The sequence below is a fragment of the Mauremys reevesii genome, linkage group 1 (genome assembly GCF_016161935.1).
Source record: "Mauremys reevesii isolate NIE-2019 linkage group 1, ASM1616193v1, whole genome shotgun sequence".
In the NCBI taxonomy this organism is placed as follows: Eukaryota; Metazoa; Chordata; order Testudines; family Geoemydidae; genus Mauremys; species Mauremys reevesii.
Window position 1 is genome coordinate 238,063,205 of NC_052623.1, and position 26,580 is coordinate 238,089,784.

Consider the following 26,580-nt stretch of genomic DNA (forward strand, 5'->3'; position numbering starts at 1 on the left):
CTTTTAATAATGAAATACTTAATGCAGCTAATAAAAGTCTTACTGTTCTATTCCTACTGCAAATACTGAACCATACCCTTCCTCTATTGCCACAGCATTTCAGTGAGAATAGAATGATGTGCATCCTATGAAACACCACAGAATCATGAAAAATTCTGCTTATATATCACACTGTACCAATAATGTGATTTTTGGAGTAGAATGGGGGAAACTGAGCCTTTGTCTTAACCTGGTCTAATGTATAATGGTGAGGTCAGTTTTGCATTTAGAACCATTACATAGCCCCTCCAAGATTGTCTGCATATAAAGTGTGCTACTTGTTTCAGCCACTCTGAATGGAAAAACTGGCCTGCATCTATAGAGTACTTTGATCAAGGTTTTCAAAAGTGGCTGATGATTTGTGGTGCCCAACTTGAGGCAGCTTAAAGGCTTTTCATAAGGCAGGTTCTCAGCACCGTCTGAAGATCAGGAGCCTTTTGAAGAATCTCAAACTGAGCACCCAAAAATTCAAGCATTCAGACTCCCTAGTCACTTTTGAAAATCTTGGCATTCACCTTCAAAGCCTCAATTCTGCAAACATTTTTGCGTTTGCTAAACTTACTCACATGCATAGTTCCATTGACATCTTTAGGACTACTCACAAGCTTCAAGTCTGTAACTGTTGCAGGATCAGAGCCTAAGTCATTCCTGATGGCTGTTTGGTGATCACTGTGAAATGAATTGATAGTAGTCCAGTTACTAGCAAATAAGTATCTGTATCACAAACCTGTCATCTATAGTGGTAACCACTTTTACACCCTTCTTGGCAGCCTTGATCGAGAAGTCAAGACTGATTAGACATGGAGAGTGAACTATCCTCTGATCTAGAGGTGGGGCAGGGTGGAATTTGTGTTTTTGATATACCTGATGTATGAATCAAAAAGACATCTTACTCTCCAGAAAGAGCAGCCGGGCACCTTTCACATTGATTTTCAAAGAATTTTTTTGAAATGAGATAAAGTGAGGAAGTAAGCAGGGGATGGCTCCGAATAGTTTTCTTTTCTGTTCTGTTCAGTCTTATTTCCGGCTCATCACTATATTAGCCAAGCACATTGATCTGGAATAAAGTGGAAGGCAGAGAGAAGTTAATGCAATATGTAAAGAGAGATATGTAAAAGCAATAATGTTGGTAGGTAGAGATAGAAGAGCAAAATATCACACAGGAAGAAAAGAACATAAGCACTAAATAAAATAAGAAACTGAAATGAGATGACCAGGAAAGAAGCACTCAGGATGATACAAGAGGGGAAAGAGGTCGGTAATATAGGTAGAGCAAGTGGTACGTGTCTCGTGTCATAGTTATGAAAGCTTGTAAGAACCTGTCACTTTCCTATTACACTCCTCTGTGGACAAATGGCTAGATTCAGGAGGTAGAATCTTCAAACATAAGAGTTTGGACATCATCTCTTAATGACTCAAGATAAGCCACTCTTTGGTAAACACTTGGGGGTTGTTGTTTTCCTTACAGTCCCCACTTCCCCATTAAACTAAACCAATATTTTCATACGGTAGATGTCCTAATAGCCAGGTCAACTTAAGGTCTTCATAAATTATTACAGAGCAGCTCCAATTCCATCACACCTCCTACACAAGGCTGTGTGCAAACTACAATCTAGCCTTGTGTGTTTGTGTGCCTAAAGATAATGAGAAACAGATCAAATTTAAAGAGCACTCGAATTTACTTCATTTAGTTCCACTGCATTTCTAAGTTTTAAAAATACAAAAGAAATTAATAAATAAAGCAAATGGAATAGTAAAATATATATAAACACTAGCAAAAAAAATCGTAAAATTCACAAGAGAGACAACTGACATCTATACTATTATATTCAAGAATCATAACCATAAAGACTTTGGACCTGTCCATGTTTGACAAGGAACTGTATTAAAGAGCCTGGTTTCATCTTGTAACAGCGGTTTTGTGGCTGAACCAAAACCCGGATTTGAACAACTTTCTATTTTGGGGGAGTGGAGATGGCTTGAAATCTGGATATAAACTTTGTTGCTCAAAACTGACTTTCCTTTTAATGGCAAAACACCATCTTAAATTCAGCTTTACACTCATGAACTGTAGGCAACGGAACAGAGGATGTAAAGAGGAATGGGTTTGCTTTATAAATTCACATTAGAAGAGCACTAATTCATTCTTCAAGAGGATCCAGAGTGCAGAAATATAAAGAAACTAGAGTTTGAATAAATGAATTAACAAGAGACTGATTTGAAAAGGTACAGTAATGAAAAGGTGCCTACTTGAATGACTAGCCCAGCACTTATAGAAGGAGAAAAAGAGAGCATACTTTTACAGTATCATATAAACTATCAGGATTGGCAACCAATATATTTAATAATGGCTAGACTATAAAATTTTAGCAAAATGCTTTCCTTAGAAACCTGTTATGCAATGAAAGATCATTCCTGCCCATTTTCAGTGCTGTTAAGTAACTAAAGGAGTTGGAGAGCAGCATGCCACTTTGAGGAATCAGGTGACAGCTTCTTAGTCAAAAGCAGAAGAGATGATGTAGAGATGGAGTTTCATTTTTAAGTTGAGTAGGAAAGATGAAGGAAGTTGGCAAACTCTCTGGATAGATTCTACAGCTGCCACCCAGGATCCACCCTCAACATACGACAGAGGAGAATAGAGGAGTTCTTGGTGATCAGAACTGGCAAGCAATGGCAGCAAAAGGGTAAAATAAGACAATGGAAATAGGTTGGGTGTAGCCATGAAGGACTTTGAGAATGAGGAGAACAACTCTGAATTGGAAACAAAAGTCTTTTAGGGTGAGAATGAAAGTCTTTTAGGGTGATTGAGTGTAGATATCAGATTCTTGAAACACAAGTTAGGTGGGTTTTTTTCAAGATATAGAAGAGAGACTTGTAATATTCAAGGTACTACATGACAAATGCTTATATGAGGGATTCAGCAGTGTGTTGAGATATTAACATATGTGGGTTTTGAGTGTAGTAATGAGAGATGCAAAGGAACACTTGCTTTCAAAGGGTACTCCAAGTCTATGGATCTGAAAGGAAGGTCAGAGTTGAAGGAGGCTGTTGATAAGCTGGAGATACAGCTGACATTATTTTAGTTGCCCAGTATTTGTCTTGGTACAGAGCCAGACTACATGTATGAGACAAAGGGAAGGGCAGGGTTAGTTAAGGATGTGAAGGAGATGAGAAATTGAGTCACTCTGGCATAAAAGTGATAGTTAAGTTCAAGTTGTTAGTTGCCCAAGTGGGAAGAGGTATCTAGAGACGTGTATAGAGCTGAGACCAGAGCAAAGTGTTGGGGGCCAAGTGGTTGAGGCCAAAATTTTCAAAAGTAGATCTAGAAAATCAGGTCACTTACCTAGGAGTTAAATATGGATTAGAAACCTAACTTTAGGCTTCTATGTTTGACAGTCTGGGCCTTACCATCCAAGGCATAGTGACCTCTAGAGGTAAAAAGCAATTAGGACTATAACAAAGTGAGGAGAGAGCTAGTGACATCTGCAGGACAACTGAGGAGACTGTTGGGGGTCAGTAGTGTCAAACGCTTCATGGAGATTGTGGATAATGTTATGAGAGGGCGCTATGATCACCTGGGAGTCACTAACTACCCTGAAGACACCTGTGAGGTTGGAAGACCAATCAGAATGAATCAAGGATGCTGTGGTTGGGAGAGAAGAAGAGAATGTTTTTCTCCAGTATTTTGAGGAGAAAGGGAAATTGAATGTGGGGTGGTAGTTGCTGATGGGGGTCAAAGGTGGGTTTCTTGGGGAGTGGTGTGATGACCACACTGTATAGTCTGATAGAGGCAGACTGACAAAAGAGTTTGAGACATGGTGAGGTGAGATAGTAAGGGCGCAAGGAGGTTTGTTTGATTTTCTTTGAGGAGCAGATAATGTTAGTAAGGTCAGATATGGTGAGGCAAAGATGTTGGAAATTTGGGGATTTGAGGAGAGTCAATGGTAGTAAATGCAATGTTGTTGACTGCCATGGTGCCATCATACGTGGATATATTTTTGGCATAGAGCAATATGGCAAACTCTCTGCACTGGGTGATGGGAAGAACAGAGAAGGAATCAGTTGAAAGAATCTGATAGAGTTGAAAGAATGAACAATGATTACCAGTGCTTTTGTAGATTACAAAATAATCAATACCTGTTTTTGCAGATAGAAGGGAAGCATTACGTAGCATTTAGACTGTATGATAGACAAGATTTTGGTGCACCATCATTTTGTCTTCTGCTCTGAGAGCACAAGTTCATCCATCATAGTGAGGGTTCTAGAGGGACACACAAACTGAGAATGTTTCTAAATGGGCAATGGATGCGGGATGTGGGAAGAATGAAGTTATACAGTAGTTTCAGTGGTAGAAAGTGGAAGAAAGGGTGGGATAAAAAGGAGTCCACAGAAGTCAGAGCGTAAAAAATGTTCAAATTAATATTAGCAAAAAGAGAAATATGAACAAGGTGTCGGGTTACTGAGGTGGAGATTAAATTTATAGGGAATAGTCCTTGAATCTGAGAAGGCAACTAAGTGGCTAAATTGCAAGAGGATATCCTAATTATCAGATCAAGGGATTTGGACAGGAACAGGCTGGGCCGAATTCTGCTGACAGTGGGGTTGCATTGGGGTAACCAAGAGCAGAATTTGGCCCAAACTTTCTAAGAGGGAGATGAAATTGTGGGTGATACTGTTTTCAGCTGCTGGTGAAGTGGATGTTTGTCATAAGTGGGAAGCTCAACAAGCAGAGATGAGGTGATAAACTGGCAGGATTCAGAAAACAAAGGGAAATGTTGGCTAGCTGAAAAGGTGGACAAAGTGCAGAACTTGAGAGCAGAGTGGATGGGAGGGGCAAGGACGGGTGGAGTTGAGAAGTAGTTTGTTGATAGTGCTGACATTGGCAAAATCTCTAATGGACTACCTGGGAGCATAAACTGACTGGGGACTCCAAAAGCTTAACACTGACCCTGTCAGCTGATCTAGTTTCTGAACACTTGTGTGGATTCTATTGCCCCTTCCCTTGGTTTTTGCTGGTCAGACCTTTATTTTTTAATTGAAGATGTTCCATCCATTTGTCTTCATGGTATAGTCTTCTATAAAAGACAAATGTAGTGTGCCAAATTACCTTCCAATAAACAATGGAACATTCAGGTCAGATGTCATCTAACTTGTAACTTTCAACTATTCAGTCATCTCACACAGTAAGTATTTGTATTACATTTTCGGTTGTTAGGAACTGGCAATATTCCTCTTCCAAGGAAGCTTGCGGTTGTTATTTGTCTTTGCGTTCGTCTCATTTGAAAATACTAGATCCTTTAAATTATTGCTTGAGAGGGTCATATTTTGCCTTTTAGTTGTTAAAAAGACTTCACATTCCTCCAACAATATAAAATGCCCTGAGGGTCAACAACCACAATATATTATGTAAAGATATGCAACACATTCTGCAGTTTGGGGTTTGGTTAAGGCAGCAAGCTATTCATGGTCAATGATATTCAAGACTGAAAAGTAATTTTTTTATTCTTCTATTTTATTGCCATAAAAACAGCTACTTTTTATATGTGGCTGGATCCTGCTCCCACTGAAGTAGCTGGCTTCAGTAGAAACAGGATTGGAACCGGGAAGGTTAAACTAAGAGCTATGAAAGGGCTTTAGGTGAAATTGTTTCTTGATCCATTTATTTATTGATTGATTCATTATCATCTCTGAGTGATTTGAACTGGTGTAGAGTTGTTTTCTACTTTGTACTGTTCCTCTTCACTAGGAGTAGCCAGGAAACAAACTGCAGCCCCGGTTGTCAGTATGATCATAGTAAAGGGGATGTTGCAGCCAGCATGATTTCAGTGGGATTGCTAGGCGGGGCAGGTCAGTGCAGATTTTGGCCTTAAAACTGCAGTATGGTGCAAAGTCTTCTTTTTTATTTTTCAGAAAAGCTTCAGTTTTAGTTTTAAACTTTTGTAACAAAACCAAACAAAAATCATAGCACCGTTTCCAGACAGAGCTTTGTAACTACATTTGTTCAACATAAATATACACCCTTCTTCAGCAGATCGCAGTTCAAGAAAAAGTGAAAATAGCCCAAATTAAAGGGACTCTGTCAAGGTAAAAAATAATGGGCTAAACCCTGAGATGCTTATTCAGACCTCAGTTCTGCAGTTCACTGCATGCAGATTCTGTGGTGCGCCTGGACAGAGGTTCATTAATTTCACTGCGACCCATGCAGGGGCAGCGAATTGCAAAATCTGCCATTTGTTTTCACTAAGCTCTGACCCAGGCAAAACTCTCATGGACTTGAGTGAGAGTTTTGCTCGAGTTTGCCCTTAGTAAAAACTGAGGGTCTGATCCAATAAGCATGCATGGTGCTTAGTGCAAACCATGAACAATCCCGCTTACTAGAGATAAGAGAAAGGATGGGCCAATGGTTAGGACACTAATTTAGAACCAGGTTCAATTCTCTCCTCTGCTACAGACTGCCTGTGTGATCTCAGACAAGTCACTTAGTTTCTCTCTGCTTCAGTTCCCCATCTGTGAAATTCAAATACATCAAAGACTGAGGTACTGAGATAATGTGGTATTGGGGGCCACACGAGTACCTCAGAAAAGTAAATAGTAAGCTTAGCAATATTAGCCCCATGTTTTTAATATTGCCATACAAGTCTGCCTGTCTACTTACTATTCCATCAGAGCACCTCCCAGTCCTTAATGTACCCATCCTAACACCACTGTAATGTAGGGAAGTCCAATTAGCCCCATTTTACGGGGGGGGACTAGTACCTAACCACTGGCCCATCCCTCCTCTCTTATGTTATCAAGTGTTATCCTCTCCAAGTGTTATCAATAACATTGAGATTTTAGACATTTAGAACGTTCCAACATTTATACTGTTTGTTGTTTGCATTTCACTCACCATGTCCAAGTTGGACATTAAACCTCTCTGGGTTAATTTCACTCTCTTTCCAATCCATTTCACTTTGTGGTTGTCAGGTCTCAAAAACAGTGCTGTTGTTTGAGTTGACAACACCGCACTGACATGTTTTTAAGTTATTAAAAAAATTAAATGTTTTCAATGAAATTTTATAATGAAAATCCTGTCTTTTCATATTAGGCTTAGTAAATCCCTCCCTTCAAAAAATTAGAATTCAGGGCCTAAACTATGTTGACAATGTCTCTTAAGTTTTCCACTTCTGATGCTTTTTGTGCTCTATAAATCGAATTAACTGTAATAAGAAAATAATAGGACATAATGTTTGTTTTACAAGGTGATTGATCTCTTGGCAGCCTGGCAGGCTTTTTTATTGATTGATTGGTGGATAATGTCAGAGTGGATATGTCCTGAAGGTAAAGAGCTGACACTTAAATCCATGTGTGACAGATTACCATCTGTATTTGAAGACAGGTTTCTTCTGGAAATTGCAAAGATTTCCAGAAGAAAAGGGAGAAAGTGACATGAGAGAAATTTGTTGAAACCTGCCTCAACCTTTCCATGCTCTGAGAACATTTGCACAAAGCTGTGTGCTTTGTGGGCACCATGTTTTCAAGGAGAGAGGGATTTAACTTTTATTCGGTCCAGCCTTGTCTGACCAATCTAGTTTTAATTTTGGTAATTAAGGAAATGCCTTACTGAACAACCAAACCCACAAAACTAATTAAATGGAAAACTTTTTAAGTTGCTACTTGGTGGCTAATGATTATCATATATTATACTTAATTAGCTCCTTGGGAGGGAAAAGAGTGATGTGACTAAAGGAAGGAAATCAAAGAAGCTGGGTAATGTGCTTGACTATTTCTTTTTCTGGCCGTTTTTTACTTCATGTGTGATGCTAGGCAAGTCACTCATCATCTTCTTCCCACCTTGGTTTTCCCATCTGTAAAAAATTACCATAATAATACTTACCCAACTCACAGGAATGTTATGAAGTTTTAATGCATTGAAATTTGTAGCATGCTGACCATTGTTATCATCAGATGTGGGAGGCCTTATATAAGCATTCAGGTATTATTTCCTCCTGAGAGATGTAAAGCAATTTACAGGCCATGAGCTATATTCTGAATTTACATTTACATGTGCAGCAATGGAACCTGAATGCATGTATCTGAAGGCAGAATATGATTGTATCGATCTTAACCCACCTCCAAAATGCAGCCACCTCAAGGTAAAACACAGCAGCTGCTGAACAGCATGCAATCACACTAAACAACTAGTACTTTGCGATGGGAAGTGAAAAAAATTGCATCCAAATTAAACTGTGCAATATCAACCTTAAAATGAGTAGGACTCAAAAGTAATATTCTTTGATAAATAAGGGGAAACAGTCTGTTTGGCTAAAATATTGTTCCTTGTAATGAGATTGCATAAAGACTGAGGTGGGAAAGAGGAAAACATTGGTTATTATATCAGTAAAATTCATATGAAACCCATATGGAAAAATACAATTTTTTTCCTTATATACCACTGTTTCTCTCTTGAGCTTAAAGAGACAAGTATTATTATTCCATTTTGCATATGGGGTAATTCAGGCAGCGAGATGTTGAGTGACTTACCCAAATTCTTAGTAGAAGTCAGTAGCAAAACTGGGACTATAACACCCGACTCCGTGCAATCCACTAGACCACAAATGTCCTGAGGTTTTTCGGGAATAGCATAGCCTAAATTCAGACTTAGATTCCATTGCAACTCCATCGAAGCCAGTGGAGTTGCAACACTGGGGCTGAGGACAGAAATTGGCCCTATACAGCTAATAAAATGTACTGGACATACACTATTTGAAATATTACAGAACTAGCCAATTTTCCTGATATTTAAAATAGCCCATGGAATATGAACAGTGCTGTTGATATGTTTACATTAATTCCTACATGTTAAATATATTTCAGATATATTGTCAGATGATACATATATTAAATATAGTTCTATTATTTGCCATGTAGTTTTAATACCGTGAATATTGGCCACTCTGGTCATATTTTGCATGCACGTTTATTTATTGATGTATATTCCATATAAGTGTGCAGTGCACAGCTGTGCCTTCTGCCCCAGTGACAGAAGTACTGCCTAAGCTGTGTAGCCTAGTGGATAGCGGATGGGTTTGGAGTCCTGGGTTCTATTCCCTAGTCTGCTGGGTGATCTTGAGCAAGTCACATCAGTTCTCTATGCCTCAATTTCCCAATCTGTAAAATGGGATAATGCTATTGGCCTCCTTTCTAAAGCACTTGGAGGCCTACTGATGAAAAATGCTATATAAGAGCTAACTATTATCATAACTCAGTGGGAGCAACTCAGTAGAGAACGCATCAGCAGACCAGAGCTCCCAACAGTCCCATGTTTTACAGGATTGTCCCGCTTTAACCCACAAACCCTTCCATCCTGTCAGGGGAGCCAGGCCAAACCTGAGCAGCACTGCAATTCCATGCACTGGGGGCCAGGCCGCAACACCTGGAGTGGGGAGCCAAGCCCAGCCAACCCTGTGGGACAGGTGCCACATGAACTGCCACTCCAGGGTGAGTGTGGATAGGGTCACTCTGGAACTCCTCTCCCATGGTCTTCCCTCCATCCATGGTCTTCCCTCCATCCCACCTTACCCCTCCAGAACCTCCCCCCCACCACTAGGGGCAGCACCCAACACCATCCCACACACACACAAGCTTCTCATCCCCTCACGGGGGCAGGACCTGTCCCGTTTTAGCCTCTTCGAATGTTGGGAAGTATGGAAGACTAATATCTATATCAGCAAGGGCAATTGTAGTAACGAGATTTTCAAATGACTGGCAACTTTTAAAGGCAGGAGAGCAAGATCTGGTCAATACTTAAAACTTAGGTTGACATAGCTACAGCACTGAGGGGCATGAAAAACTCCACATCCCTAACTTCCATAGCTGTCGTATAGCTGCAGCTAGGTCGATAGAAGAATGCTTCTGTTGACCTAGCTACCATCACTCAGGGAGGGGGAGTCCCTGCAGTAAGAGAAAAACCCCTTCCATTGCTGTAGTCTGCATCTACACTATGGGATTACAGCAGCATATAACTATGGCATCAGAGCTATGCCACCATAGTGTAGATGTGGCCTGACACAGAGAGATGGTACGACAGTGACATGGGGAAAAAGAGAAACTGTTAGGAAAAATTAGTAAGATAGTCCACTCCCTGGACAAATTAGATGTAATTATCCAGGACAGGGGCAGTGAAAGTGTGAGGTAACACCCCTGCAATGGAAATATTATGGGGGCTTCACCTCCATATAAACTCATGCATACCAGGGGGCTGAAGGGGTGAGAGAGTGGATGTCGCAGGACCCAGGGAGGAGGAGAGGCAAGAGCAGGACCCAGAGGGGCTGGAGCAGATGCTGCAGGACCTAGGAGCAGAGAGCTAGTGTAAATGGTGAATTCTCTGTAACTTGAAGTCTTTAAACCATGATTTGAGGATTAGGGGTCTATTTCAGGAATGGGTGAGGTTCTGTGGCCTGCAATGTGCAAGGGGTCACACTAGATGATCACGATGGTCCCTTCTGACCTTAAAGTCTGAGTCTTATGAGGGGCTGGAATGGACCTGGAATCCAGTAGGGACCCCTGCGACCCTCCTTTCCAGCCTGAAGCTGGTTGGTTCCCTCCCCCTCTGACTGCGTATCAGTACCTTCTGTCACTCCCCCTCCTATCCCTCTGCCTCCCCTGTCCCATCATGGATATTCTAATATTGGCCTTATTAGTCCTGATAATCTGTCATTAATTAATGTAACACGGGGTGTGAAGTTTTTGTAACCATTTGAGCTTGGTCTTGGAGTACATTGTTTTCTGGGTGTGATAGCATTTTAAAACTGTAAAGGGTTAGACAGACACACGCAGTTCAAATATTTGTCTAGCCATTGAAATGAAGAGACTTACTTCCAGCATACAAGCTTGCTTTGTAAATTGTTGTTGTCAGGTATCTGTCTAAGAGAGAAGTGGTGATTGCACATTGATTGCCCTTTCAGTGCCCTTTAACCAGCTTATGTAAAGTTTTAAATTCTATGATATAAAAAAAAATGTACTTTTTAATTTATTCTCCTGCATATAGCAAGGCAAAATTTTGGCTGTGTAAACCCACACTCACACAAATCTGATCCAAACCAGGGCCTTCCAAACATTTGCAAACCTACATGAATTATGCTGGGTAGATCTTAGTCACACAGCACCAGTCATCTCCATTCATCTTCACAAAAACATGAAAAGAAAAACAACAAATGACTGGCAGTTCCCTCTGGTCAATTTGAAGCCATGCACAAGACATTTGTGTTTTCTGTAGCTTTTTTTAAAACTTTCCCCTCCACCCGACTCCCAGTTTAAGTTCCTAAGACAATTGAGGACAATCCTATGTATAAAGCAATTCTACATTTCAGAATAGTATTTCCTCTCCCTACTCCGTTCATCTAAAATTAGTTTGGAAGGATTATAAAGAATAGATGACGCTTTACAAAATGTTTACAAAAAAGCAGCATTTAAAAAATTGTACTTGGATTCATTCACCAAAATAGTGGGCCATTCGCAAAAGGTTAAGACCCTGATCCTGCATTTGGATCACATATACAGACCCTTGAACCTTCATTAACTGATTTTGGGAGGGGAGTGCAAAAGAATGTAGGCTCTGCACTAGCAGAAGAATGGCAGGGTCTGAGCCACAATTTAAAAATGTAGTTTGAGATTGGCCTGAGCTGCAAAGTCTGAATCCTGAATTTTCCCCACTTTAAGGGTGTTCCAAAGAAATAGGGTTTTGGTTTGTTCCCCAAGACAGAAATAGGGGGCAGCTTGTAAAATTTGATTCTGGGTCCAAAATCTTCCAATGGTTTGGGTTGTTTGGATGCAGGAGTTTTGATCCATGCCCATATCTAAATCTAATCGTTAAATTTATTTCTCCTAAAGTATAATGATATCATTCAAGATGATTTTTTACCTTTGTATTAACCAAATTTTAAAATTTTATTTTATCTTAATTTTATAAAAATTATTGAGAGAGAAAAATGGGACACTTCGGGAGTTAATGGGACTTATTTAGAAGCTTGAGTGCAGAAGCTGTTGCCTATGCCCCTCCTTCCACAAAATAATAAGTATGACCTGATATTCCTTTGACTAGTACGTTCTAATGCCCAAGTGGTTTTTATCTGTAGTGTGTTTTCCATTTCTACCTTGCTACATATTCCTCAGTGTTTATAATTCAGCATTTGTGGTGTGTCAGTCACGGGGATGAGTAAAGGATCTCTTAATGATGCTGACTTACTGCAATAAAAAAAGCGCCTTCGGGGTTTCGTTATTAATACATTGTAAACCCATCACACACCTTAGCCTGCATATTTGAAATGAATGGCAGGTTGTCTGAGCAAAGCAATCTCCAAACTCTTCAGTTTTCAAGGCATTTTAAGACCCACCCCTGTGGAAGAGTGCACCATTTCTGCATTTTCACATTCCTTGGGATACTGCAGAACAGAAAGCTGTGGAAAGAGAAAAAGAGAAAGAACTGAAACCTCTTGAATGTAATCTCTGTTACCACCTGAAAATGGTACACGCTAAAATCAAATGCAGTTTGATAGTCCTCATTCAGGCAAAGCTCCATTAACTTCACTGGAATGTTTGACTGAGTAACGAGTGCAGGAATTTTCCTGAATGTCGGGTATTCAATGATCAATTCCCACCATTTTTTTCCTTCCGTTATTTATGTGAATATAGAAGATTCAGCGAAGGATAGACATTTTTTTAGAGCCCTGGTGCAATTCACATCAACCACTTGGACACACTGAGGTTGGGCACCAGTCAGTTTAAAGATAAATGGGGCCCTCACCCTTTCGCACAAGCAGGACCATTTGTTATTTTCACATGCCTCAGAACAAGAGTTATTTATAGCTGTGGAAAGAAAAATAGTGGGGAATATAGGCTTGGTGCAATTTATATGAACCCGTCAGACATGATATGGTTGGATACTGTTCACTTTCAAGTGAAATGCAGCAATGCTCTGCCCTCCATAGAGTGAAATAATTTTTACATACCTTGTCAATCTTGTTATGCCCATGGAAAGAAATACAGTGAAAGCAGAGACATGGCACTATTTATGCTTTTTAGAATGTTTTTGCAGTTAACAGTTTTGACCTCCATTGTGTTTTGAAGGTCCTGGTTTCGAAAGGCCGCACGAAAACTCACCCCCACAGCCAGTATTTCAACTAAAAGGACTAAAAAGTACCAAAGTCATGTGGGGGATAGGGGAGAGGTTCTCCTTTGGACTCTCTCTTCTTTGGACAAATCCTGGTCCAGATTGTCTGCTGGTATAACTTTGAAAAGCTATATTTTTAATGACAGGTTTCAGAGTAGCAGCCATGTTAGTCTGTTTCCGCAAAAAGAACAGGAGTACTTGTGGCACCTTAGAGACTAACAAATTTATTTGAGCATAAGCTTTCATGGGCTACAGCCCACTTCATCGGATGCTCCATTGATTTACACCAGCTCAAGATCTTACCCTCTGATTCAGGAAAGTTTTATTTAGATCCCATATCATCTTCACAGACCCTGAAAGGAAAGCTAAATGCTACTAGTATTGAACATGGTGAAATACAATGGTCATCAGTCAGTCCTTCACCACAGTTACCCCACCATGTTGTCTGAGACTCAGCAGTGATTTCCTATTCAGAGTACATATGCTCAGAATATAGGGCAATGTAGCAGCTCAGATATCACAGTGTGTTTACCATGAGTAAGAGATACCTTCTTTATGATGGGTAACTATTACGTGTACAGCACATGACATGTTATAGTTAACATATAATCAGGAATTCCTTTTTGGCTAAGATTTTTAACTCTGCTTGGAGATTTTTATAATCTGTAATTATATATACCCTAGAAAAGCTTGATGGTTGGGATCTCCTGGTCTTGAACAGTGATGGTCTTTCATCATGAGATCTGTAAAGCAATCCCAACTCTGCAGAATGGGATTGGAAAGAATCATTAATAAGACTGGAAGCACTTGCAGAGGAAATAAGTCAATAGGACTTGTGATGTATTGTTTTTGTTTTTATTGAGATGGTACTGTTTTAGCCACAATTTGACATCAAATGGGATCTGTCTCTAGTCTTTAGGGCCATGATATTCTGAAGTGCAGTCAGGGTTTATCTTTGCTTAAGGCCAAGATTTTCAGATTTGGAAGCCTAAAGCTACTGTTTTAGACACCTGACTTCAGGCACTCAAATTTGAAAATGTATAGCCAAAGAATTCACTCCAATTGTTTTTTACACTGATTCAACCTGAAAAGCTCAGTTTGCATGTAACAGGCAAGTAAGGTTTCTTCTGTTAACTCAGTTTTATATGTGTGCTGACTATGCACAAAGAATTCAACTAGTCTTCCAAAAATCACATGAGGCTTGATTCTGCCATTACTCCCATTGAGTAGTATCTTGTTCTATGAATAGTCCCATTGAAATCAATAGGACAACTTGCAATGTAAGGTACTACTCCACGTTAATAATAGGGTTTAAGAATCGATCCCACAGTAAGGCTCACCCTTGCGCCCAGAATTTTTAGTATCAACCCACTGGATCACAATGTCTTCCTCCTTTGTATTTGTCATGTAAGTATCAAATGAGAGAACTCCTCTAACTGTAAATGCAGTGCAAGCATCTGCCTCCTTTACTTACACTCACTCTGTTGTCTCCAGTGGGACTACACCTGGAGGAAGGTACTACTAAGAGAAAGAGTAAGAGAATCTGGCTCCCAGTGATTAAAAGTTTTATATATATATAAAGTTATATACTGTACATGATCCAGGTTTAAGTTCTAACACAGTTATTCTTCTGCTGTCATATTTTGTTGCTGTATATATCCAGAAATATTACACAGTAACAGGCATAACTACTTATAGGTACCACTCTACATTTTCACAGTAATTACATGTCTTTTTTAAAGATTTATTTACTTGTTTGCTTATTACAGGTGTTAATAATAATTTAACCAAGCATTTCTTAAAATAATCACCTCAAAATCTTCCTCTCTCTCCTATATATCAAAGTAATTCTTTCTAACTGCACCAGCTCACTCAACAGCCCTATTCATATCTTTGGCACATTTCCATTTCTATGCAATCATTCTTTTAACACCTAGACTTGCTCTTAGCAGGATTTGTTTTTTAAATGGCCAATTGATATTTCTAAAAGTTTCCAAGCTTTGCTGGTAAGAGGCTTCCTGGATCACTGGGAAAATCACTCTCCAAGATCATGTCAGGTCTTGTTTCCTTCACAGAAGAATATGCTGCTGTGTGTGTGTGCGTGCGTGCGTGTGTGTGTGTGTGTGTAACGTTACCTCGCCTGTTGTATACAATCTCAAAGAAAGGCATATAGTTAGCTCTTTTGTTCCCTTTAACAATTAGCTGTTTTCTAATGAGTTGTGAACCCACAGTCCTTAATCTGGGAGAGGACAGCTAAAATGGCAAATATTGCAATGGAGGTTCAGGGAAGTATGATGGTTCTGTTATGCAAGGCTTAACAGGATGGAGAAGGGAGAAAGCTTTTCTTAGAAAAGTTGGGGCAGGGAAGTAGAGCTTCCAGCTTGACAAAGGAAGCAGATCTGTTCTGACAGAGCCCTTCACAACACTTTGGTAATTATTTTAAGTGACACACTTGATCCTGCACTTCATATATGCACATGACTCCCAAATGGAGTTAATGGGAATATTGCATACATAAGCAAGTGACAAACAACAACATGCACTAATTCAAAGTCTGCCCTGCATTAACAGTGAATTAGGAAAGGTAGACACAGGGACTAATGGTGTTCAGTGGACCCTGTATTTACACCAAAGGTAAAAATCACATATTTTCTTATGTGTTGTTATAGCTGTGTTGGTCCCAGGATATTACAGAGACAAGGTCGGTGAGGTTATTGGACCAACTCTGTGTAAGAGCTCTGTGTAAACCTGAAAACTTGTCCCTTCCACAAATGGAGGTTTGTCCAGTACAAGATATTACTTCACTCATCTTGTCTCTCTCATATTTTTTAATCATTTTTTCAATTTTTCATGTGAATTTAATTCCTAATAAAGGTTCTAAACCAACAGCTATGGAGACTAAAGTCTTCTGTGTATCCACAGGAGAAGGTATGTCTGGGCAGCAGAAGCGTATGCATCCCTGCCAATTTCCACCAAAGTACCTCAGCCAGATTGATCTAAAGGTTCCATCTCTACGAGACAGAAGTAGTTCAGTCTCCAAGACCATTCAATCCTTCACCTCTATTAGCATTGCCAATAAGGGTGGGAAGAGGAAATGTTTTGGTGATATTATTTCTAAAGCAAGGTAGGTAAGGTAATATCTCTTATTGGACCAACTTCTGCTGGTGAGAAAGACAAGATCTGTAGCTTACACGGAGCACTTCTTCAGCTCTGTGTAACTCAAAAGCTTGTCTCTCTCTCACCAAAAGAAGTTGGTCCAATAAAAGATATTATCTCATATATCTCTAATATCTTGGGACTGACACAGCTACAACAACACTGCATACATACTATTTCTAATCAGACAGCTGTCTAGTTGGGAACTGGACAAGCTCCCATATTCCTATCATTATTCTAGAAAGTAAACTAATCTTTTCCCATCCATTCCTTACAGACATTGACGAGTGCTTGGTAAACAATGGTGGCTGTGACCATTTCTGCCGAAATACTGTTGGTAGCTTTGAATGCAGCTGCCAGAAGGGCTATAAACTATTAACAGATGAACGAACCTGCCAAGGTAATATTCTTTTACTCCGTTTTTATAAAGTGAATCTTTAATTTGAATGAATCTATTTGTTTTTAAATCATTTCTATTGCCGATTGTAATCACAAGTCATAGAATTTTAAGCCAGAGAAGACCTATTAGGTAACTATTCTCTAGGGGCTGATACAGGAGTTTTTTTACAGTGTCATTTCTAGTGCTACGTCCAGTCTAGGTTTTAATGTCTCTAGTCATAGGAATGGCATGCAATTGCAGTAAGTCTAGCTGAAGCATAAGCATCACTGTGGTGTAGTGGAATAAGCACAGGTTAGGGAGCCCTGCGTTCTAATCCAAGTTCTCCACTAATTTGCTGTGTGCCATTGGGCAACTCCTATAACCTTTCTGGGACTGGTATTTATCTCAGTTACACTGGATTAAATCCAGAGTAGGCCAATGGGTTTATAGTACTGGAACTGACATAAGAATCTGGCCTCTGTCTTAATCCCCCTATCTGTAAAATGAAGATAGAGAGACTTACTTACATACCTCACAGGGATACTGTGAGAATTAAAAAAAAGACTTCATATATTTTATATTGATTATTTGCTGCATGCATTGTCATTGGTCAGATGAGTCACATGGTATTGTTTCTGTTCCTCGACTAGATGAGCACATACCCATTTCCAGCAAACTCATGCATGCACCTTTACAATTAAATTTCTGCAAACATTTGTGCAAATAAAACTCGACTGCTAACATGTTCCCAGGAAATAATAGAAAAGGTGAATGTAGGTGGCCAGAGGGAGGGTAATTTAAAAATGTGAGGAAATATTCATGAAAATTGTTTTGCAGGAGATGCCCATCTCTATTAGTGAGTGAATGTTTGCATAGCGTTTGGAATGTGTAACGGGATATATATAGTACTAAACAGTATTATTATTTTGGGGTTTCCAATACTTCCCCATTACTCATCAACAAAAAGAAGGGAGAACTGTTTTTAAGGATACACAAGCAATTTCAAAAGACTTTCCATTGCATCTCATTGGTACTGCCACGGTCTGGAAAGCCTACCTCACTCTAACTGTGTGGTTAGACACAGGGGAGTCACAGCAAAGTTGACTAGTGCTGGGCAAAGCACAGACTGGCACAGTTTGTACCACGTGACCAGACAGAAATAGCCCTGCAGGATTGTGTCAGACAAGGACAGTTTGGCAGGTGTGGAATTAGTCACTAAAAATAGGGACAACGATTTTTTAAAAGGAAGACTCTCTTCATCACACGATTAGGTGTGGAGTTAATAGATTTAACAGCCATGATAGAAAACAGTAATTCATAGTAATACTTGAAACCCATGAGTCTGGATCTTCTCTCATCCTGGTTTAAATAGAATGTCACTCCACTGAAGCCCATGTAATTACAACCGTGTAAAACCTGAGAGAGAAATCAAGCCTGATTTTTCTACTATGCAGGCTCTGGCACAAAGGAAGAGGAGAAGGACTGGATTTATTTGTATAAAGCTGATGGTCATGATTGAAAGATTTATCAATGGACTTTTAAATGTTCCTACAAATAATGAGATATTTTGGGTGCTAACAGGAAAATGAAGGCATCACTTCAACAGTCAGAACTTGTTCACCTGCATTTGGTTTACCCCTGTGCCTGGGTTTCTGAAAGAGGGTGTTGATAGTGAACATTTATATTTAGGATGCCATTAACAAAACTGTATTTAAGGGGGTGATGGTTTTTTCTCCATTTCAAAATCCTCCTTTTATTTGCTCACAGCTTTTTCAATGCACATCCCTTTTGGTCTGATATATGTGGTTAAAGTGCTGTTAAACATTTAAATTAATAAAAAAATATTAAATTGATTTGTATTAGTTTTATCCTCTTAGCTTTCATAATTGATATTAGAATTTGACAAAATAAAAATATGCATACTGTTACTAAGAAGAATTGATTAGTACTAGATATTACAGCTGACCTGTTTGTAATTTGCCAAAACTTAATATATTTTAAAATCAAATTAAAAAGTGTAAAGACACGAGTTTTGGCTACCCTTCCTAAAGTGATATCTGAACCATTCTTCTCCCTGTCATGTGATCAGACAGGGTGCTGGCCTGAAAATATGAACATTTTTCATTTCCAGTGGTCTGAGGTTGGGGGGCAGGGGGCACTTTGTATCCTCTGGCCAGTGCATTGACTGGACATGTCAATTTGTTCCTAATCTATTGCTGTAGCAGGTACATCACTACAAGTCCAAAGGATTCCTGGGACAGAGAAATTGCTCCAGTCACAGAAGTTTTGGTTCATCGTAGTATGAAATGGGGGAGAAGCAAGTTTTTTCCTGTTTGATGCCTTAGGTATTTAGGCCCTAAAGACAGATTACAACAATACAGTATGATGCTTGTTTTGAGGAAGAGGGTGATTTGTGATTATTTAGCTCCTGTCTGGTGCTTCAAGAGATAATTGGTGAACTCATGCAATCAGTATGACTGCTGATGATGAATGAAGGGAAGCTAATAGAGATCAAGGAATCACTGAAGTGTGAATCACCTGTATTTTGTTTTGTACTTTGTGGAGAAAATCTAGTCAGTGGAAATGGTTATAGCTTTAAATGGTAGGCACTGGAGAAAAAAGTGATCTGAGGTTGGTGACTGTTACATTATAAATCTTTCTGTTTTTTCTGGTAATTGCTGGGAGAGGCTAACCTTAAAAGTGTTGTTGAGACATTCATGGAAGCTTATTTTGGGTGTTTTAGCCCTTCCATAGTGTAAATCACAGAGCTTTAATTTCTATTTATGGAAGAGCATGTTGCCGTTCATGTTGTTTACAATTTTAAATTCATTTTTCCTATTCTTAATGGTTATTATTATTGTTGTTGTTGTAACTTTTATTTTGCATTCAATATTGCCTTCCATCTGAAGATCTCATTTTATAAGGAAAGAAGCATTTCGGTTATGAATTAGTATATTTGAAGAGTTGATTTGGGAATCAGTAATGAAGGGAATGTGTTTGTTGCTCTGTTTTACTCAGAATCAATGTATCTTTTTTGTTTTTAGTCCTGTTCTAAATGCATCTGGTTTAGATGGCCCCCTTAATTTGGAAGGTTATTATAGAGGCTCATCTGCAGATTAAGGTACTGATCCTGCAATCCTTTATCAAAATGCTCCTTGAAATGAATGGGAATTTTGCCATATTAAGGGCTACAGAATCAGGCTCTAATTGTGTCCATGAGTATTAGTTTCTTAGTTACAGAAAAGTACCAGTAGAAGGGGCAGCCCCTGACCCTGGCAAAAGCCATGGGGTGGCAGGGGATGCCCCCAGACATGACCCCCCTCTACGGCAGAAGCGCCAGGCAAGCCGTGAGGGAGAAGCCCCAGCGCTCCAACCCTGGTCCCCCGCAGAAGCACGGTTTGGGGGGGAAGCCCCAGCACCCGGACCCCCATTCCAATCCTGGAAGAGGTGGAGCTCTCACTCCCCTCTGTGGCCCTGGGGCCATGGCATGGGGACAGAGCTTCTCCGGTCTTGGGGACACTGTGTGGCGGGGGTGGCAGAAAGGAGCAAGAGGAGTTGCGGGGCTGCAGTGGGAGGAGAGTCTTGGAGGGGGACCTTGGGTGGAACAGGGGTGGCCCTGGGAAAGGGGCAGAAAGGGGTGGGGCTGTGGGCAGGGCCACAGGCAGGAGTGGAATGGGGGCAGGGCTGCAGGCAGAAGGGGTGGAGAGGGGCCCCCCACTTGCTCTGGGCCAGGGACCCAGGAAACCTTCATCTGCCTTTGGTTGAAGGGGAAAAGCCTGCAGACATACAGATCTTGCTAGAAGTATTTTTTTGACTAACAGATGCAAACTGTAAATTAACTGTTGGTGCTGCTGCTGCTGCTTTTCCTTACTATTTCCATTGTTGTCATCACTCAGTAATTTACATTTTTCCATCAAGGGCACTTAATATGAAACTCTGAGGTTCCTTCACTTTGCCCCATTTCTTTTAGTCTCTTCATTACAGGCTCCTGAGCCAGCTTTAAGATTTTAGGAAAACTTAATGTGGGGCATCTTTAACCAACCTGCTTCTGTCCATCTATATGGCATCCCATCACCATTGTATCTGCGTGAATTACACAAAAATATACTCAGAACACCTAGTTTGCACCAGCAGTGTCCACACGGGCAAGTTACAGCACAGCACACTGGGGCATGCTGCAATTCACACCCCCGTAGTCTGACCTGGGGGATGGGGGCATGTAGACGTAGCCTGAGTCTCAGTCCTAATTCCTTAACCATAAGACTGCCTTTCCTACTATAGAGAGACAAGCTTCAAGCTTCTCTCTCTCACGAAAAGAAGTTGGTCCAATAAAAGATATTACCTCACCCATCTTGTCTCTGTAGTATCCTTGGACCAACATGGCTACAACAACACTGCATGCATTTCCTCCTATAGTGGGTTAACATCATGAAATGAAAATTCATTGGTATCAGCAGTTTTGAAACCTGCTGATCACTAGGTCAGCTGAGTTCAACATTAGCAAACAGTGCAACTCGTATGATATAGCATGTAATGGATGTGGAAAATGGTTTGCATTTACATGTTTGTGGCCAACCCATTTTCAGCCCTGGTTGTGGAATGAACCTGCTGTTAACACACACTGTATATCTCTGATGATTTTTCTCGGGCAGTGCTTCTCAGCCTTTTCCATACTGCAGCCCCATGTTACAACAGATTTTTTTTTCTTTTTTCTTTTGCTTCCTCTCCTTCTGCCACCAGCAGGCTTGAGAACCCATGTTCTGATACAAACAGTCCTGTAGTGAGATGCTGTTTTCACAGAGTCCCCATTTTAAGGGATCAGACTTAAAGCAGGAGTTGTTCTTTTAAAAAAACAACAACAATGAAGACATATGTATAAATTCCTAGTTATTTTAACAATGCTCTTGAATTTAAGAGATTGGAAATTCTTCAGCACAGGGAACATGCCTTAGCATATGTTTGTATGGCAGCTAACCAAGGTCCAAGTCTTGATCAGGATCTTTGACAGAACAGAAATATTAAATAATACTAGAAGATCCTGCATTTGTAACGTGTCATCATTAACAGCAAGAAACCAACCAGGATTCGTTTTCAGACCACAACAACTACAAAATAGCAAGCAGATTGTTTGGAGCTACAATGAATCCCTACGAGTATGGCCTTAATTAGCTTAATCCTTGGACAATATGAGTTTAAAGCCAGTTAACTTAATTGCTTATTCAGTTTCTGTTTGTTGTGCAGTGATCTTGAAAAAAATTCAACAATAAGCACTCTCTCTGCTTCACTGAAGTTCAGGCTTCATTAAGCACCCAGAAAAATGTGCAAAATGCTATCATAAATAACAATTTTCTTTTCCTGCTGTAGGCAATGCCTTTTGCAAGAAAAGGCAATGTGCACATTTGCCAGTACTCTGAGGGGGCAGTGGAAGGGGAGAGAGCGTAAGTTACATTCAGGAAAGGAGCCTTTAGTGGGGAAATCCCTTGATCAATGTGTGATACCTTAGTCAGATAAATATTTACCAGAAAAATACAGCGGAATCCTCATATAGGATGAAATTCACCCCTATGCAGAGGAGCAGCACAAGGCTTATGCACCACTCAAGTTCCACTTACATCCTCAAAACAGGGCTTAAGTGGGACTTAAGTGGTTCATAGGTCTTGTACTAGCACAGTTTTATCCACAATGAAGTCTGAGCGGGGGACGTATCACCAAAAAAATGAATTGTTACAGACTAGTTCTGTAAAAGGAGAGGGCCTATCTGGCACCTGAACACCTCTTCTCTTCACCTCTCTGGACCCTTTGCATTTGCAGGGGGCATTAAGAGCTAAAGGAGCTTCTAGAAGACCACCTCTTCATTCCGATAGGGTAACACTGATCGACTGATTGTTAATTATTTTTGGTTTATGACTTTTTACAAGATTTTAAAAGAATGTAATGATTTGTTCTTCTTTTGTAATTAGAATACAGTGTCCCAAATTCTGCTGTCAGTCACACCAGATATTTACCCAGAAGAATTGCAATGATGCCAGTTTACCCCTAGGGTAACCAACAGCAGAATTTGGCCCAGTATCTTCATATTACACTGACGTTTTCTCCTACATAACTGTCCTAAGCCACATTCTGCAGTTTTTTAATCACCTCAAACCTGCCCAGCAAAGGCTTCCAAGGTCTCAATAGGGCTGGCGGGTTAGTTTTGGTTTTTGGTTTTAATTTTCTTTCTTTCCTTAGAAAAAAGAAAAGTAATTAAAACCACCGGTATCTCCACCAGTATATTTTGATATATAATTGAGGTTTGTTTAATCCCTCCTAAACCTAATTTGTTGCTGTATTTCTGTCTCTGAGATGCTCCTGGATGTGCTAGTGCCGGCTTCAACATGATTTATGAAAAATAATTTACACCCCTGAAATGGAGAGACTAAAAGCACTGTCCAGGGCCAGGCATATTGCTGGTGGATGCCTTACAAGTTTCCCTATGGAACTCTGCCAGCAAACTGCGATCCTGACCTGCTGAGCAGCTCAAATCTAGCCTGACCCACTGTTATTTCTGTCCTGGGCTACACTGGAGCAGAATGGCGGTTGTGCCAAGTTGTATGATATTGTCCTAGACAGACTAAGGACTAGAATTAATTAATCTAGTCTACTAAGGACTAGAATTAATTTTCTCATCCCACCTCCTGCCCAGTCAAATCCATGTTCACTTTTGTTCTTAAGTAAGATTTGAACCTAGGCCTCCAAACTTTGTGTTAACCCATTGCACCATAGGTCCACACTCCCAAACCTGAAATAATTCAGCTAAATCAGATGCCGAGCTTTCCTGATTGCTCAGTTCTAACCTCAGTGGTTTTAGTTTCAGGGAGTTTGACGTGATTAGAACTATATGTGCTGGGTTTGGGTTCAGTATGTTGACAGAGAAATGTTTCACATAGGGATGCCATTGCAGAATTGCCAACACAACCCTTCCTCTTATTCCAGGATAAAGAAAACTAGTACCCTTTCCAAGCATAATAATTGTGTGGGATCCAAAAGCATTATGGATTAATGGCACATTGATAGGACACATTAATAGGACACCTAAATCTCCAATAAGGCTGTGTCCATCTATTCACCTTTTTTTGTATAAAATAGGCATTTCAGTGCCTAAGCGCTGATCTGAGCTTTCAGATGCGAGATTTTGAATGGTCTGGAGTACACTTGTGTGTGGAGACAGTGCTCTAGGAAATTAAAATAGTTTTTAGCATGGTACTGTAGGCAAGGGCCAGATGACTCGCAGAATGAAAAAGCAAGTTAGCCATTCCATCAGAAAGTGAGCAGGCAAATTATCTCTGCCAAGTTACCATTCGAACCAGTTTCTGGTTATAAATGTTGACGCTTTTTCCTAACTTAAAAACAAGCAGAAGCAAATGTAAACTAATAATTTTACTCAGCCTTCCTCTTTCATTCTTAGCTGGAAATGAGGTAAGCGATACTCTGACATAGTCCCCTGAGGCCAGACAGGAGGGCAACACAGGGGTACCGGAGGAAAATCATACTATTTGTTGTTGTTTTTAAATATTTGAAATAGATTTTTACCTGCGCCCACACAAACCCCTGTTTGAGCTGTGATGCTAGTGGTCAGGTTTGAACTTCATCCTGTGAAGAGGAGTGTAAGAATGCCTTCAAGGCTCAGTTTGTTCCCTTGAGAGGGAAGGGAACACCGCAGTAGGTGTGGATTCCACAGAGGGTTAGGAAACTGGGCTTAGCAGCTGGAACACCTACACGCCCTCTGTCTGACTTTTACCCTCGCCTGTGTGTTTGTTTGCTATTCTCGTGAGGAAATGCTGCACATTTCAGGTCTTCAGCTGTTGAAGAAAATATACTGGGCTTGAGTCTGCTTCTCAATTAAATCAGGCATAAGTCCATTGAAATCAACAGAGTTATACTGATATTAAAGTAAAAGAAGCTCACAGTGATTATTTTGTGTTACAGCTTGAATAGAGTGGATTATAAAATGTGCTGACTGGTGCATCCAGGGCCAGATTAACCCATTACTGAGCCCTAGGCAAACATAAGCTTCTGGGCCCCAGCTTCTAATATGAATAACAAACTGCCCTGACACACTGTCCTGCCTAGAAAAAATGATTTTGTTGCATAGGCCTTGGAGTTGGGAGGCAGGTGGAGGGGCCCACCTGGGCCATGGCCCCCTCACTTTTAAGTAGGTACATGGACAGAATCTGCTTAAGATGCAAGGTTGCGTCACCACTCAGGTTTAGCGCCACACTCCCTCTGTTATGATGCCGGGAGAAATGTGCCAAATTTGAGCAAGTGGCATTGCAACCTGGTGCACAGGGTCGCAGCACCGCTCAGGTTTGGACTGGCCAGCCCTCCATCGTGGCACCCCCCGCACTCCCACCCCATGAATCTGGGCCCTACACATTTGCCTAGTTTGCCTGTGCATTAATCTAGCCATCGGTGCACACAGATGGTGTAAAACATAGTGACCAGAGTTAGGCTGATTTACACCAGCCACGGGGCTGGCCCGGTTTGTTTAATTATATGCATATTTCACTGAAATGACTGCACACAGTTATGATGGCTCAGCTCTGACAGTGCCAAATGCACTAGTCAGACTCAGCAATGTGCTGGAGCATCTCTTGGGAGTCCCTTGTCAAAATTCTGCCACCTAATGAAAGGAAAGATTAAGGTGATTTCCCTGCCTCGAATTATAGCTCACTCCTTATTTGGATGCGCTCTTTCCAAGAGAGATTTTATCCTGAGTCTCATAAAAACGCTTCTAAATGTCTTGCTTTTGGCACATACCAGATTGTTCCAAGTGTGAGGGTTGTTGTTTTTTTTTAATGTCCCAGTGGAGCCGCCTGCAGATTGAACAGTGTGTTTATATCATCAATACAGGGCCTAACTCGTATGCTTAGTCCTTACTCTTGAGATCAAGGGTTGTGGGCACAGGCACCAAGTGGAAACATTTCCAGTAAGTGCGCTCAATATAAGTTGTTTGCCAAGTGATGATATCTCCCAAGTTGGCTGTGGTTCTGCTTCAAGGTGAAAACAAATAAATACATTCCCCTGTCCCTCAAGCCTCCTCTCTGCAGCACGTGCACTCCTGCTCCACAATAAGGGAAAGGGGATTTTTTTTGTGGTTACCCCTAGTTTGGAAGGGACACTAAACTTCACATTTTAGGGTGTTAGCAAGTCTCTAACGATTGTAAATCACCCTAATGTTGCAGGGGACGATCATCTCACATCTGCCTACTTGCATCTTTCTTGGTAGCTTCTGGTTCTGACCACTGTCAGAGACAGGATACTGGACTAGCTGGCCACAGGTCTGATCCAATATGGCAACTCCTACAGTGAGAGTACATCACTAGGAAGATGGCTTCCTAAAATACCCTGATGCTTCCCTTATTATATAATAAACATTGGAAGCCAAACAAAATGTTTCATTAGCACATAGAGACTGAAATGCACTTCAGCGCACTTTTCTATTGATAGGCTAGGACATATTGTGTGTACCTTGCAGAAATGGTCATAGGCGCAGGAACTAGGGGTGCAGGGGGTGCTGCAGCACCCCCGCTGGTGGCTGGGGTTCCACTCCTGGCCCCGTACCTGGGGTCATGGCTGCCGCTGGTCCTGCACCCAAGACTCTGCTCCCACCCCCAGCTGTGGTCTCAGCCTCGGCTCCCTTACCCCTGTCTGTGGCCCCCCCTCCCAGAGCAGGGCTGCCCAGAGGGGGGGGCAAGAGGGGCAATTTGCCCCAGGCGTGGGAGCCCCACAGGGGCCCCCACGAGAGTTTTTCGGGGCCCCTGGAGCGGGGTCCTTCACTCACTCCGGGGGGGCCCGAAAACTCTTGCAGGGCCGGTCC

At 40.9% G+C, this 26,580-nt stretch overlaps 1 protein-coding gene across 15 annotated transcripts in view; it reads left to right on the top strand.

Annotated features, from left to right (window-relative positions):
* Positions 1-26,580, top strand: part of SCUBE1 (signal peptide, CUB domain and EGF like domain containing 1) — a 308,473-nt gene that overhangs the window by 205,656 nt on the left and 76,237 nt on the right. For all 15 annotated transcript variants that reach the window (XM_039547805.1, XM_039547812.1, XM_039547728.1 and 12 more), the window contains one exon: positions 16,623-16,745. In XM_039547805.1, the coding sequence (XP_039403739.1) occupies positions 16,623-16,745 (123 nt within the window). The remainder of the gene's footprint in view (positions 1-16,622; positions 16,746-26,580) is intronic.